At 41.1% G+C, this 13,243-nt stretch overlaps 1 protein-coding gene across 2 annotated transcripts; it reads right to left on the bottom strand.

Moving 5' to 3' along the window:
* Positions 1-2,772: 2,772 nt before the first annotated feature.
* LOC115578784 (uncharacterized) lies at positions 2,773-13,239 on the bottom strand. 2 transcript variants are annotated; one of them, XM_030411953.1, is made up of 7 exons: positions 11,498-13,239; positions 10,270-10,337; positions 7,083-7,302; positions 5,862-6,883; positions 5,238-5,307; positions 4,900-5,065; positions 2,773-3,847 (listed from the first exon to the last, which is right to left on the bottom strand). In XM_030411953.1, the coding sequence occupies exons 3-7, from the start codon at positions 7,288-7,290 to the stop codon at positions 3,697-3,699; spliced, it is 1,617 nt and encodes a 538-aa protein (XP_030267813.1). In that variant the 5' UTR covers positions 7,291-7,302; positions 10,270-10,337; positions 11,498-13,239; the 3' UTR covers positions 2,773-3,696. The 2 variants fall into 2 exon arrangements, with proteins under 2 accessions (XP_030267813.1, XP_030267812.1); XM_030411952.1 differs by lacking the exons at positions 10,270-10,337; positions 11,498-13,239 and having other exon boundaries at positions 7,083-8,636.
* Positions 13,240-13,243: the final 4 nt, after the last annotated feature.

The raw sequence follows: 13,243 nt of genomic DNA, 5'->3' as shown, positions 1-13,243 counted from the left end.
TGTAGAGGTGTTGTAGGACAGGAGACAGCTGGCTGGCACATGTCTTCAGGATCATGGGGCTGATGCCGTCAGGGCCTGCAGCCTTCTGCTGGTGGAGTCTCTCCAGCTGTCTCCTAACCTGGCCTGCAGTCACAGTCATGCGGGGGAGGCTGCCGGTGTCTTCAGTGGAGGACGAGGAGGTGGAGGAGGAGGTGAAGGTGGAGGAGGAGGAGGTGGAGGAGGAGGAGGAGGAGAGGTGCTGCACAGGAGAGCTCACAGCAGGGGAGTGAGGGGGGAGGGGAGGAAGCATTTGGGGCAGGGAGGGTGTGTGGGGGTCTGGAGGTGTCAGGGAGACGACAGAAGGCTGTGAGCTGAACCTATTGAAGAATCTGTTCAGCTCGTTTGCCCTCTCCAGGCTGCCCAATGACTGTCTGCCGCTCACCTTACACCCAGTGATCTGCTTCATACCAGTCCACACATCCCTCACATTGTTCTGCTGGAGTTTGGCCTCCAGCTTCCTCCTGTAGGCGTCTTTACAGGCCCTCAGCATATCCCTGAGTTCATGCTGCACTCTCCTCAGTTCTTCCCTGTCTCCAGACCTGAACGCCCTCTTCTTCTTGTTAAGAAGGACTTTCAGGTCAGTGGTGATCCACGGCTTATTATTAGGGAAGCAGCGTACAGTCGGGGTTGGCATGGTTGTGTGTTCACAGAACCTGATGTATTCAGTGATGCAGTCGGGGGGGAGGGCTGAGGGACTGTATGCATCCTTAGCATTTGCATACAACAGATCTAGTGTGTTACAGTCTCTGGTGGGGCAGTCAACATACTGGTGAAATGTTGGAAGGGTTTTGTCCAGTGAGACGTGATTAAAATCCCCAGTGATGACAATAAATGCATTAGGATGCTGCGTCTGTATCTGGGCAACAGCGGAGTGGATGACGTCACAGGCCAGCGCTGCATCAGCTGAAGGAGGAACGTACACACCGATAATGACGGTGGACGTGAATTCCCGGGGCAAATAATAAGGCCTCATCCCCACAGTCAACAGTTCAATGTCCGGGGTACAGAGACGTTTCTTCACGTGAACATGTCCGGGATTACACCACCTCTCACTCACATACAGTGCAATCCCTCCTCCTTTCTTCTTTCCGCTACTTGTCACGTCCCTGTCCGCCCGAACAGTGCTGAAGCCGGGAATCGCCACGCTGTGGTCCGGGATGTTTGAGTGAAGCCATGTCTCCGTGAAACAGAACACACTGCACTCACGATATTCACTCTGAGCCTTTATCAGCGCGGCGAGCTCGTCCGTCTTGTTCCCCAGAGACCTCACGTTTCCCATGACGATCGCCGGTACAGCCGGTCTGTGTCTCCTCCTCTTCACCCTCCGTTTGACTCCAGCTCTGCAGCCACGGCGTCTCCTCCGCAGCTCCTCCGCAGCTCCTTCAGGACCTCAGGCCTGGTTCCGGGCAGCAGTGCAGGTTCACACAGCGCAATCAGCTGGTCGCGTGTGTAAACAATGCGCTCAGTGATGCGCTCCTGACCCTCCGTTGCTAGGGCTGGCAAAACCATCACAAAAAAAGTGCCGTAAAAGTTTAAAAAAAGAAAAAAAGAAAGGTGTTCGTCTTCTCTCACTCTCTGGAGAAGAGTTGCCAAAAGTTCTGTGAAAATCAGTACAGAAATACAACAAAAACTACGAAAAAACTTAAAAACCCACGGGAGCTGCTGTTACAGGCTGCCACCTAATACGGCGCCATAGCAACCGTATCCATGTTGCATAAGAGTTTAGGATTAAGAAAAGGGTGACCATGTCCAGTATTTATGCCACGGGGCATTATGGCTGTAAATCTTCCAAACACTCTCAAGAACCCACATGAGTACAGCAAGAACTACTGGAACCTTACTCTGGGCCCCCAGAATCCAAAGGACATCTTAAAAAAAGCTCCCTACAAAACTATTGTAAATGTCCAGTGTGTAGGGTTTAGGAGGATCTTCTATTGGCAGAAAATAAAATAAATCAAATGAATAAAATTGAATATGATATTTTTAGTTATGTTTTCATAGTTAATGTTACAATCAAAAGCTTTTGTTTGATCCACAAAGAGAGCAGCACAGCATTCCCCTGTATCAACTGCAGAGATAATATCATTACTAACTCAGGTGATAGCAGTAGCAGTACTGTGCTTAGCTCTGAAACCAGGACTGAGAGGAACTATTTAAGCTGATTATTGACCAATGATTCCATAACTTTAGCAGTACAAGACAGTTTAGAAATTGGTTAAGGGTTATTAATATCAGCTTTATCACCAACTTTATGCAGTGGGATAACATATGCAGATCTTAGGGACAACCCTACACTGTAACAAATTGACTGTAGAATTTACAGGAAATACCTGGCAAAAAAAGTTGCCAGTAAAGTAATGTAAATTTGCTATTAATTACTGTAGAAAGGATTACAGTTTATTACAGGATAACTTTTACAGGTTTTTGTTGTAAATAAATTACAGCAATTTGTTGCTTTTTTTGGAAAAACAACTATTAATTGTAATCTAGTTTACAACATTATCTTGTATTCTATTCAAATTACAGAGGTTACCTGGCAACTAAAGTTGCCAGTAAATAGCTGTTAATACTTCACAATACAATATGTTGTTGTGAATGTTTTTACAGTTAATTTTTGTTTTCCACATTAGCAGCTTTGCAAAATATGCATATTGAATGAGACCAGGCTTGCTGTTACAAAATTATTCAACATTGCATTACATTTTCTTCACCTTAAATAAAACCAGTCAGAGCTGCAACAAAACAAAACTTTTATTAAAACTCAATAGTTTTACAACATGTATCAGAACTCAATTTGAATCCCCATGAATAAAAAATAATGAATAAAATAATAATAATAATTGAGAAATAATACCAATCTCATATCTGCCCGTTAAATATAAGGCTTCAGACAGAAGCTGGTTAGCCTATAGCACAGACTGAAAACAGGGAAACAGCTAGCCTGGCTTTTTCCAAAAACAACAAAATCTGCTTACTAGCAACTTTAAATCTCACTTTTTAACCTTTTTACTGGGCATTATGTGCCTTTAATAGACGTGGTATTAATCTTCTCATCTAACTCTCCGACAGAAGGCCAATAGGAGTACTTCCCAAAATGTCAATGTCAAACAATTCCTTTAAAAAACAGGTCATGAAAACAGGTCATGAAAATATACTCCTAAACACCTGGGCAATGTAGTTTCTGGCAAAAGTTACCCAAACAGATATAAACAATGTATTTTTATTGGGACAACTTAGAGCTACGGATTTGCTGAGCTAGTGAGTATTTGCAGCAGAAGAATGGTGTATAACGGATTGACTCAATATAAACTACAGTGTAAACAAAAGATTAAATGGAAATGTTGCCAATCTTCAACATTAACTCTATCTATCCGAGTTAGGGATATAGTGTGAAAAACGCCTGCTGTTGTTGCTGATGTTCTCGATATCTCTGGGGTGCTCTGTTGTTCTTCTGGCACCAGCTCCGTCATGACGGCGCTGTGTTCGGAAGAACAACAGATTTTGCAGCTGCGCCAGCTAAATCCATTATTCACACTATATCCCTAACTCGGATAGAAAGAGATATGGTTGAAAATCTGCAAAATTTCCCTTTAAGAACAATGTCCACTCATAAAGTGGGGAAGACAAGAATCCTCATCTTTTGTATATGACTTACGCTCAAAGCCATTCAAAGTCCATTAATCGCCTGAGGAGAGAGGATACGTGAGGATTGACTGAGCTGTTCTTCTTCTCATGCACCTTCCCACTTCTTTGGCTGACCAGTTTTGCCGTCTTGGTGCCACTGGTGGGGTTGAGTCCAATGAAACATCTGAAATCACAAAATCACATGAAAAGAAACTTCATGAAAAAACTGCGTTCACAGCTGCTCCACAAGAAAGACTAGAATATCAGGTTGTGCAAGACAAGCTAATCATTTGCCCATCCAATATGAAAAACTACAAAACATAAAAAAAATAATAATAATAAAATAAAATTCGGCCGGTAATAATTTTTCATTATCATTTCAGTTGTGCTGTCCAGGCAAGCTGAGCCAGGAAGTGGCTCTACAATGCAATGACTAATACAGTGGAAATGGTTAAAGGGATAGCTTGGAGTTATTGTCACAAGATTGCATCAGTTACTGATCAGTAGTAATATAGTTGCATCAACATAACCTCAGGCAGCATGTACTCTGGTTGGAGATTTCACAACTGGCCCAGGCTTGGAAGGACAACAATGGCATCAAACAAAACACACCAACATAAAATGTTTTGTATTCACAACAGAATACACCATATTTAGTGTATGTTGCTGCTTCCCGGTGCTGTTAGACCACTTCTTACATCGGAACTATTTTGTTTGTGAAAAATAGTTAGGAAATGCACTGCAGCCTTTTAACATATCACATCACCACCCAGGCCCCCTAAAGTGCGTAGTAATAATGCCATTCTGTAACAAACTAAATTGTTCCAAAATAAGGAGTGGTCTGAGGGCACCAGGTAAAAAAGAAATCACTAAATATTCAGTTAATATGTAGTCTGGTGTGGATTACTAAAAAAATGTGGCATGTGTGTTGTGGTTTAAAATGTTCTTCAGTAGTTGTCCCAGGATGCTGTTTCTGTTGTTGGGCTGGTTGGGAGATCTCCAATTAAAGGACTCTATGCCCAGGGTTACGTCCATGCGACTACATCACTACCAATTGGTAACTTGTACATAAATTTATATCTGTGCCATACACTCCATTATAATGCAGCCTGTCCCTGGCTTGAAAATGGTCTTGATTGTTTATTTGTGCTGGCGAGTCAAAATAACATTTTATCCGTTACTCATGAACTTTACAAAATAATGATCAACCAGAATTCTACTTTATCACAAAGTTACCTTTGAATGAATTCCAGTGTGCAAGATGCTTGCTCCTGGTACACCAGATTAAAGTTGTAATAGCTTGAAAAGAACGCTGCCATTCCAGCCACGAAGTTAGGATGTGGAGGCACAACCACCTGACCCTCGATGCTCAGCATCCATTGAGTTGCTGTGAGCACTTCACCTAAATATAAATAAGAATATGGTTTACATGTTAATGTTTTATCTGTTGCCTTCCACATAATATCCATATACATATCCACATGTTAAACTGTTCAACTAATACGTGTCCTTCATATATTCTCAGTCTTTGCAATGCTTTACAACAGATTTAAAAAAGAAATAGTATACACTACCTAAGACAATTAGTCTCGGAGAGTCAGGAAGCGGTAGTGTTCTTTCGATGTCAGTTGCTGTTGCTAACACCTAAGAGACAAAGAAAAAATACCTTCAAAATTGAAATAGTCATTACCCTCAGCTCAACAGTTGAGGGTAACAAGATCATACCAGTAAGAGCCAAAGTCACCATAACATACTTTATTATTGTTGATAATTGTTGACTAATTGCACATTTTTTGCTGTTAGCTGCTGATGTTTTGTGTACTGTGAGTGTATTACTAGGCCTTTAGTGGTAAAGCGCCTACTAGTGTCATAATCGAGAAGTCAGATGTAAAAAGTTGATTAGTCAGCAGTTGTGACGGAAGGAGGATGCCTTACAATTAGTTTGGCTCGATACAGCTTTTTTGACTGTTAATTAAGAATATTTTGGATTACCTCTCTGTGAAATACAGTTTTTTGGATACTTTCTTAGATTATAATTTTAATAAAGTACTTTATTATTTCTTCTCGGAGAGACAAGTAAAGTCAACTCTTCTTCTGATTGTGTAGCTTTGTGAGTGACCCTTCAATTTGAGATGGATGCACAGTGGAAAGAAAGAAAGAAATAGAAACATGTCAAACTATAATAATTTCAAACTTACATCTGCCTGCAAAATGAGTCCCTCAGGGTTCTCTCTGAAGTGTGCCATAAGTAGGAGGATCACACATGGGCATGGATCACACATTTCTTCTCTGTTGTACTTCACCAGGATGCATTCTATCTCATCTGCATTAGTCCCTGCTGGCTTCTGCTGGAAAAACTGAAGGATCAGCTTCCCTTTTTCTTCCATAGCCTGCTCCATTTTATCCAGGATGTCAATGTCTGTGAGTAATTTGAAATGGATGTATAGCTGTTTTGGTGTAAAAAGATATGGCCACTCATTCTTTAACTCATCAATCGAAGGGGGTGGGTTGGCATTGATGTTTTTTCTTTGGAGGTAGTAGGTTGTTTTCATTAACTGAGTCAAATGTCCTCTCTCTGCACCAGCTGGCCCCTTAACGCAGTAGAGGTCTTTCATTTCCCTCTGCTTCTCTTTGAGACTCTCTTCTGTTTCCCCCGGTGGACAGTCAGGCTGCCATCTCACACAGCCATACTGGTCAGCTGGTCCTCTAGCTGTGTCTGCAGGTGAATTTGAGACCCTTCTCTGCTTCCTTCGTCTAGAGATAGCACTTCCACGATTAACATGTTCTACTCGTGTTTTTAGTTGAGTCAAAAGGGATCCATAGTCACTGCCAATTACAGTGCCATCTCTCATGACATCTGCAAAGCATCTGGGATGCTGCTTTACGATCATCTTGGCCACTGTCAGGCACTGAGATTTTGATGGATTCAGTTCAGTCAGCCTCATTTCATCAACAATGATTCGTACCATTTCCCTGCGGTCTTTAGCAGATGGACGTTTCTCCTGTGCAATGGCAGCTGTGATACTAGCAGGCATTCTGTTCCAAGGAACATTGAAGTTTTCAGGCCAGGCACTTAAATTCACAGTCATTCTGGAGCTATTACTGCTTGACAGACTTGGAGGGCTGGAGGTTGATTCAGAAGATGGAGGATCATCTAAAGTGGTACTGTAGAATATGTCAGAAGGCTCTACAGGAGTTAGTGTCAAACATGTTGTTTGCTCTACAAGGAAAAAAGAATTCAGTTGTTATAGCACCACTTTATATCTACAAACAATGAAATCCAAAACTTTCAGTAAAATTATTTGTTGTGCATTCATTACCCAACCTAAATGTGACAAATTACATAACATGTATAGTGTACCACAGTACACAGCCATGAGCTTTTCTGTTTTGCTTTATAAACATTATCTAAGGTATACCTTCGGTTTGCCAAGCATTGAGAAGCCTCCGACACTGGATAGGTGTGATGTTGGCAGGGAGATCCTCCTCTTTGATGAATTTCAGGTCAGATTGGGATTCCACTCCAATGCTTGCCAACTTGTTCAGGAGGGACTGTAGTTTATCCTCTGGAAGGCTAGGTAATACAGCCAACACTGCTTGTCTTATGTCCTCCCCTAGTGCTGACATGTCAGTAGATATCTGGAAGGGAGTGATGAAATATAACCACCAATGTGCCATTCAGCTTGTACCCCATTAATGGATAATAATCAAGGAGGTCTTCTTGCTTGACACACATGTAGTTGGACTCCTGGACTACCTCTGTTAGACTGTTAATACCTAAATCAGCAAGCTCCACAGCCTGCTGATTCCCCACAACAAAGTAGACACAATCGCTACGATGGCTCAAAATCAGCTTAATCTCACCCATGTGAAGGCCCTCATCCTCTCGTCCTAGAACAACATGCATTCCTTTTTTGTACTTTGTCCCTCTGACAGTGACAGCATTAGTGGCTACAGTAGTGTCATGTGTGAAGCTAAATGGTGCAGTTGCAACCTTTATGCTCTCATTATAGTCACCAGGATAGAATTCAGTTCCTTTTTCAACCTGGATGACAGGAGGGAAAAGACTGCCAGCAGCTAGGTATGCTTGAAGGAGCTGGTGTCGCTCTGCTAGAGTAGCACACAGGTTCTTAAAGTTGTGCAGTTTTCTGGCACACTGTTTGAAGAAAGTATGCTTACTTTCAAATCTCAACATCCAAAGTCGGATGAGAGGTCCAAACTGAAGAATAAGCACAGGATAGTGACAGAGGTAATGGTGCTTTGGTTTAAGGGGATGGTGTGGAAACAGCTCCACTCTGGACTGGATGTATTCCTCAATGAGAACATTCAAGTAGGCAATTTGATCGGCAGTAATTGCTGGTGCACATACATAAGCAACTACCTCTCTCATGAGCAAAATCAACTTCCAAACACCATTTTCGCAAGGATTTTTGATCCTGTCCCCAATTAACAGAGGAAGTACTCTCAACAGGCACCAATTCTGGACAGCATGACCACTTAACTTCTCACTACCGGGGCTGAACTCAGGAGGTTTGTCATCTGCTTCATTTCGAAGGTAGGTAAACTGACTTATACTTCTGTTCAAATCGACATAAGTGAAGTGTTTTTCCTGGTTTACCAAGTGGTTGATGCACAACGCCATGTCAACAGAAACAACACCCTCAAAAAGGTCATGTCCGAGACATGGTGGAAGACCAGGCTGGCAGACATGAAAGTAGCGCAGCTGGTTGAATATGGAGTCAAATTTTATGCCACACACTGAGTCGGTGTTCCTTGCTCCTAGTTCTTGTACATGCTGCTGATATGACTGTTTTGTTCTCTTCAAACCAATGGATAATGGACTCAACTGAAATGTTTGTCTGTCTATATCACAAAACCTACAAAAAAAGGTACTCTTGCTAAAATTTTCCACAAAGCCACCAATATTATGAGAACCAAGATTATCTCCAGCTATAGCACATACAGAACCTCTAATAACTTTGCCATCCCTCAAAACAATACCACTGTCCTCTAGATCCTTGAGATCTTTTAGCAGTGGACTGAAAACCATTTCCTGTCCGAAAAACTTGAAGTCTTGTTCCCTGCAGAGAAGTACAAGCTGCATGTGATCAATATTTGATCTGTTGTAGGGCAAAATGTTACCAAGTGTTAGATACACTGCCAGTACCTTGTGTTTTTTCCGCCCTGATCCTAGCGGATTGACGACCTCAAAAGCATCTTGATAAAGGATCAAGGCTAACGATGATGTTTCAGTTTTAAGTAAGATGTTGTCAGTAGTATTCTGTCCATTCCATAAATCCTCGAACACATCATGGGTAGAGAGGTGCGAATGGGCTTTTTCATACTGCTTTTTGAAGGCTTCAGATTCAAAGAGAGAAGTAAGAGTTTCCTTTATTGGCACGTACTGTGCAAAGCATTCTTTTCCTGAGTCATTTGTACCTAGATACAAAGGTAGAGGTTCAACATAAGAGAAGCTGTTTTTAAACACTGACTTGCGACGCTGATCTGTACGTAAAATGTTGTTGCCCTTTTTTAATATATCATCTTTTGTGAGCTCCTCAATCACATTTGTAATAGTCATGTCAGGCACCCCAAGCCCAGACAATTTCTCTTTGAGTTTTGAAAATAGATGCAACTGTGCAACATCATGAACTTCTTGGACCTCTTCAATGATAGTCTGAATTACTGTCGCTGGCAAAAGTAGCTTAGCCTGAAGCTTAAAGTAAAACAATGACAAGTTCTTCAAAAAGAGGTCTTCATCCACACTATCATAAAGTTCTCCTGTCTCTGGCTGTTTATCATCCTCAATGTGAGAGGTGGAGGGCTGACTCACTGGCTGAGATGGGTTTTCATACTGTGCTTCTTGGGATGGGTGTTGAAACACCGCCACATGTTCAGCCGAACTGTTTTTGTGTATTCTCGAAATATGAGATGCAAATGTGGATTTTACACCAAAAGTTTTCACACAACCCCTAAAAGGACATGTTATTTTCCTGCCCTCTTGTATATGGCCTTTCAAATGACTAAGGAAATCCTTCAGATTTGTAAATGTAATCTGACAAAATTCAACTTGACAAATCTGTGTTGTGCCAATTTGTTAATCTGCAGCACTGCTGTGAGACTTATACCCCTTATGATCTCTGTATAGATGAGACTTGAAGGCTGCAAATTTTCTGAATGCACGGGTACAATCAGGTACACCACAGGTAAAAGGGCAGTTTGGTGCATTACTGTGAAGTTTCATATGATGGGTAAAACCTATTATAGTTTCACTCTTATGGGCACACTGTTTGCAGTGATAGATTTCTAGGCTAAGAAGAGCAAAAAAGGAATAAAAAAGAAGAAAAGTTATTAAGGTTGTGTGTCCAAAACAACAACACAAACACAATAAGCACAGCTTTAACTAACCACATTGGTGCCACACTTTGCGACACGTTTTTCGCAAGGGCTTTCTGCCAGTGCAGCAAGGCTATCAAAAGAAGTTTACTTGAGCTAACTAAACTGATAAATTAGCGCAGAGCTCATGCTTAATCCCAAATCTGTCAAATGCCACAGAAAATGATTACACAGTTAGACACAACCATATAAATGACGAAATGTTTTTACCTGCAAATTTTCTTCACGATGTGTGTTGGTGATCACTGTGCCATCAGCGGTGGTACTTTCCTCTGCACCTGTAACGTTTGTACATTTGTATCATTTAGCTAAGTTGATGGAGGTTTTCCTCCGACAGTGGGACACTTTATTTACCTCTACATCAGTCATTAAAAATGTAAAGTATTCTGCTGTGCCCTCTGTGTTTTGATGCTTTATGGGGCGGAGCTGTCAAACACCCAGAATCGATTTAGCGACATTTTGGGAATCCATTGGTCAATTTGGATGATTGACACCTCTATCGAACCGTCAGAGCCAATAGAATCGAGGTACAGTCCCCAAATCCATGATAACAACACTAATCCGCCAATCACAAGGAGGCAAATACACTGCGTTCAAAGACAAGGGCCCTACCTACTCCACCTGTCCTCCTGAAACGAAACTTATCCTGAACTGTCAGGAATCATTTCAAAGTGACACAGACACATTAGATTAGCCGGTGGAGCGGTGTAATGCATTCGGACACACAAATGCATTACACCGCATTAATATAATATGATACTATCACAAAACAGCCAGTGTGACACATAATTCATGATTATGTCTGAATAAAGTGATGTTTACTTTTGCTCCTCTTCGGCTGCTGTTTCACTGAGTTTTGGGCGCAGGATGATGAGACTTATACCGTTAAAATTTGTGGCGTCCCAGCTTTCATATGACATACTGTTTGTATCGTTAGCATGAAGTAGCTTAATCGCTAGCACCGATTTTGCGGACGTGTGCAGTTAGCTTGTTTTTTCTACCTGCTAATTTAGTTGTTTCGCGTCAGAATTGTGTTTCCATTAGGTAATAATGGTATCGTGAGCTTTTATCTTAGCTTCATTCTGTTACGTGGGTATGCTGCATTAATATGTTGCTACGTGGTTAGCATGCTCTTATAGGGTGTATGATGCAGCATGCGTAGCTGCCCGCGGTACCGGGGACGCTCTGGTTGAGAAGACTGAATCTTTGTAACTGTTAACGTCAGGTTCAAAGCACGGCTTAGCTAAAATAAATAACCATTACACTGTTTCGCCTGGGAGCGCTTGTCTGGAATGTTCTCTGAAAACTCTCTCGCTAACTTCTTTGAGGACATGCAAACCAGGATGATAACTTACACGGTCAGCTTTACGTTATGTTAACTAACAGTTAACAAGTTGAATCACATTTTAATTCTGTAGGATATTTGCGCTCAACTTACGTTATTTACTGGATGAGTGTTTGAACACTGCCTTGCTCCTCTGCTTCCGACATCACCTGTGCACATGTGCTCCTCTTTCAAATCCGATATCAACAGTATTTAACTGTAAAAAGCATCTTCTACAGTCAGAATACAACTTGCCTGTCATTTTACAATATGTTGCTGTGGGAAAATGCTGTCAGCTACTGTAATCATTTTGGACCCATGATGCATTGCGGTGTACAGTTATACTTTGTAAAATGACAGAACAAGAAGTTACTGTAAAATGTTACTGTAGGAATTACAGCAATTTGTTACAGTGTACAAGAAATGGATATATTAAAAAAGGCAAGTTTTTTCATCAAAAATAAATGGATCACATAGAGATTTTCCTCTCCATAAATATACACATAAAACATAAACTTTTTTTAAGAGTACATTAAGAGTACAAGGGTTTATAATAGCATAATTGATGCATTTATTCCTGTTTAGAAGACACTTATAACTACTTACAACGTCAAAATGTGTGACTGAATTACTGAATACACACACATATAAATTCATTCACATTTTGCCAACACTGTGTAGTCCCTATTCTTATTAGCCTTGATATAAGGCACTTTAGATCCAGATGCAAAAATACTTCATGATGAAAAATGACAAAAAATATGAAGTATGAGTATTAAGCGTTTTTTTTATAAACCAAAAACAAATGTGTTACTGCGTATATACACTGTAAAATGTTACCAGAATTTAACAATATTTTACTGTAATATTTTACAATAATTTACTGTATTATCACTTTTACAGGCTTTAACTGTAATAATCACAATATAATACTGTAATTTTGGATTTTTTTTTTTTTTTTTTCTGTGAAATCAAGTAAATTACGGTGAAAAAAACTGATACCAGGATTTCACAACATTTTACTGTATTGTAGTAAAATACTGTATTCAAACCATCCTCTGTGGTAACACAACAAATTACTGTAAAACTTGAATCGTGCTTGAACCGCGCAGCATTGTGGGACCAAGAAGAGACGACAGGTGGATACCGGTGGATAGGATACCTTTCTTTTATACATCTATGGTGGATAATGTTATGATCCGACACATACGATAGAAGAGCTCAAAGGTAAGGTTAACATCATTACATATTAGACAGCTTGTCACAACTTATATTAGTTGTGTGAGTTAATGTTAGTAAATGAACGATCTTTGGATCAAGGTAACGCCACTTTATGCTCCACTTTTTTGGCTGTTAAGTCATTTCAGAGCTGTTTTTCTCCGCAAAACTTTGCCTCACAGAGAAGTAACATATCTTTGGAAAGTTGAAATCATGTGTTTTCATCTGTTCGTCTCCACATGTCGTTAGGAGGCATAGTGTGTGGGTTATTTGACCGAGAATGCGGTGTTTTCGCCGCGAATTAGCGAAAGTCAAAGCTAAAGTAAGCTAACGTTAGCCTCCAGCTGCAGCAATTAAGTCATTACAAAGCCTTTTTTCTCCACGAAGCTTTGCCTCACAGCAGGGGCGGGGTTAGGGGATGGCTACTTGGGCTCAAGCCCCGGATGTTTTTGCCAAAGCCCCGAATGTTTACAGTAGGGGGAAAAAGCTCAACGCGGTTTATGTCAGTCTCCCTCCCCTGACTGCACCAGAGTCTGAAGCAGGGGCGGGGTCAGGGGATGGCTACTTGGGCTCAAGCCCCGGATGTTTTTGCCAAAGCCCCGAATGTTTACAGTAGGGGGAAAAAAGCTCAACGCGGTTTGT

This window comes from Sparus aurata, chromosome 3 (assembly GCF_900880675.1).
Source record: "Sparus aurata chromosome 3, fSpaAur1.1, whole genome shotgun sequence".
In the NCBI taxonomy this organism is placed as follows: Eukaryota; Metazoa; Chordata; class Actinopteri; order Spariformes; family Sparidae; genus Sparus; species Sparus aurata.
The sequence above is the reverse complement of the archived record's forward strand: the minus strand, read 5'-3'. Positions and strand labels throughout refer to the sequence as shown.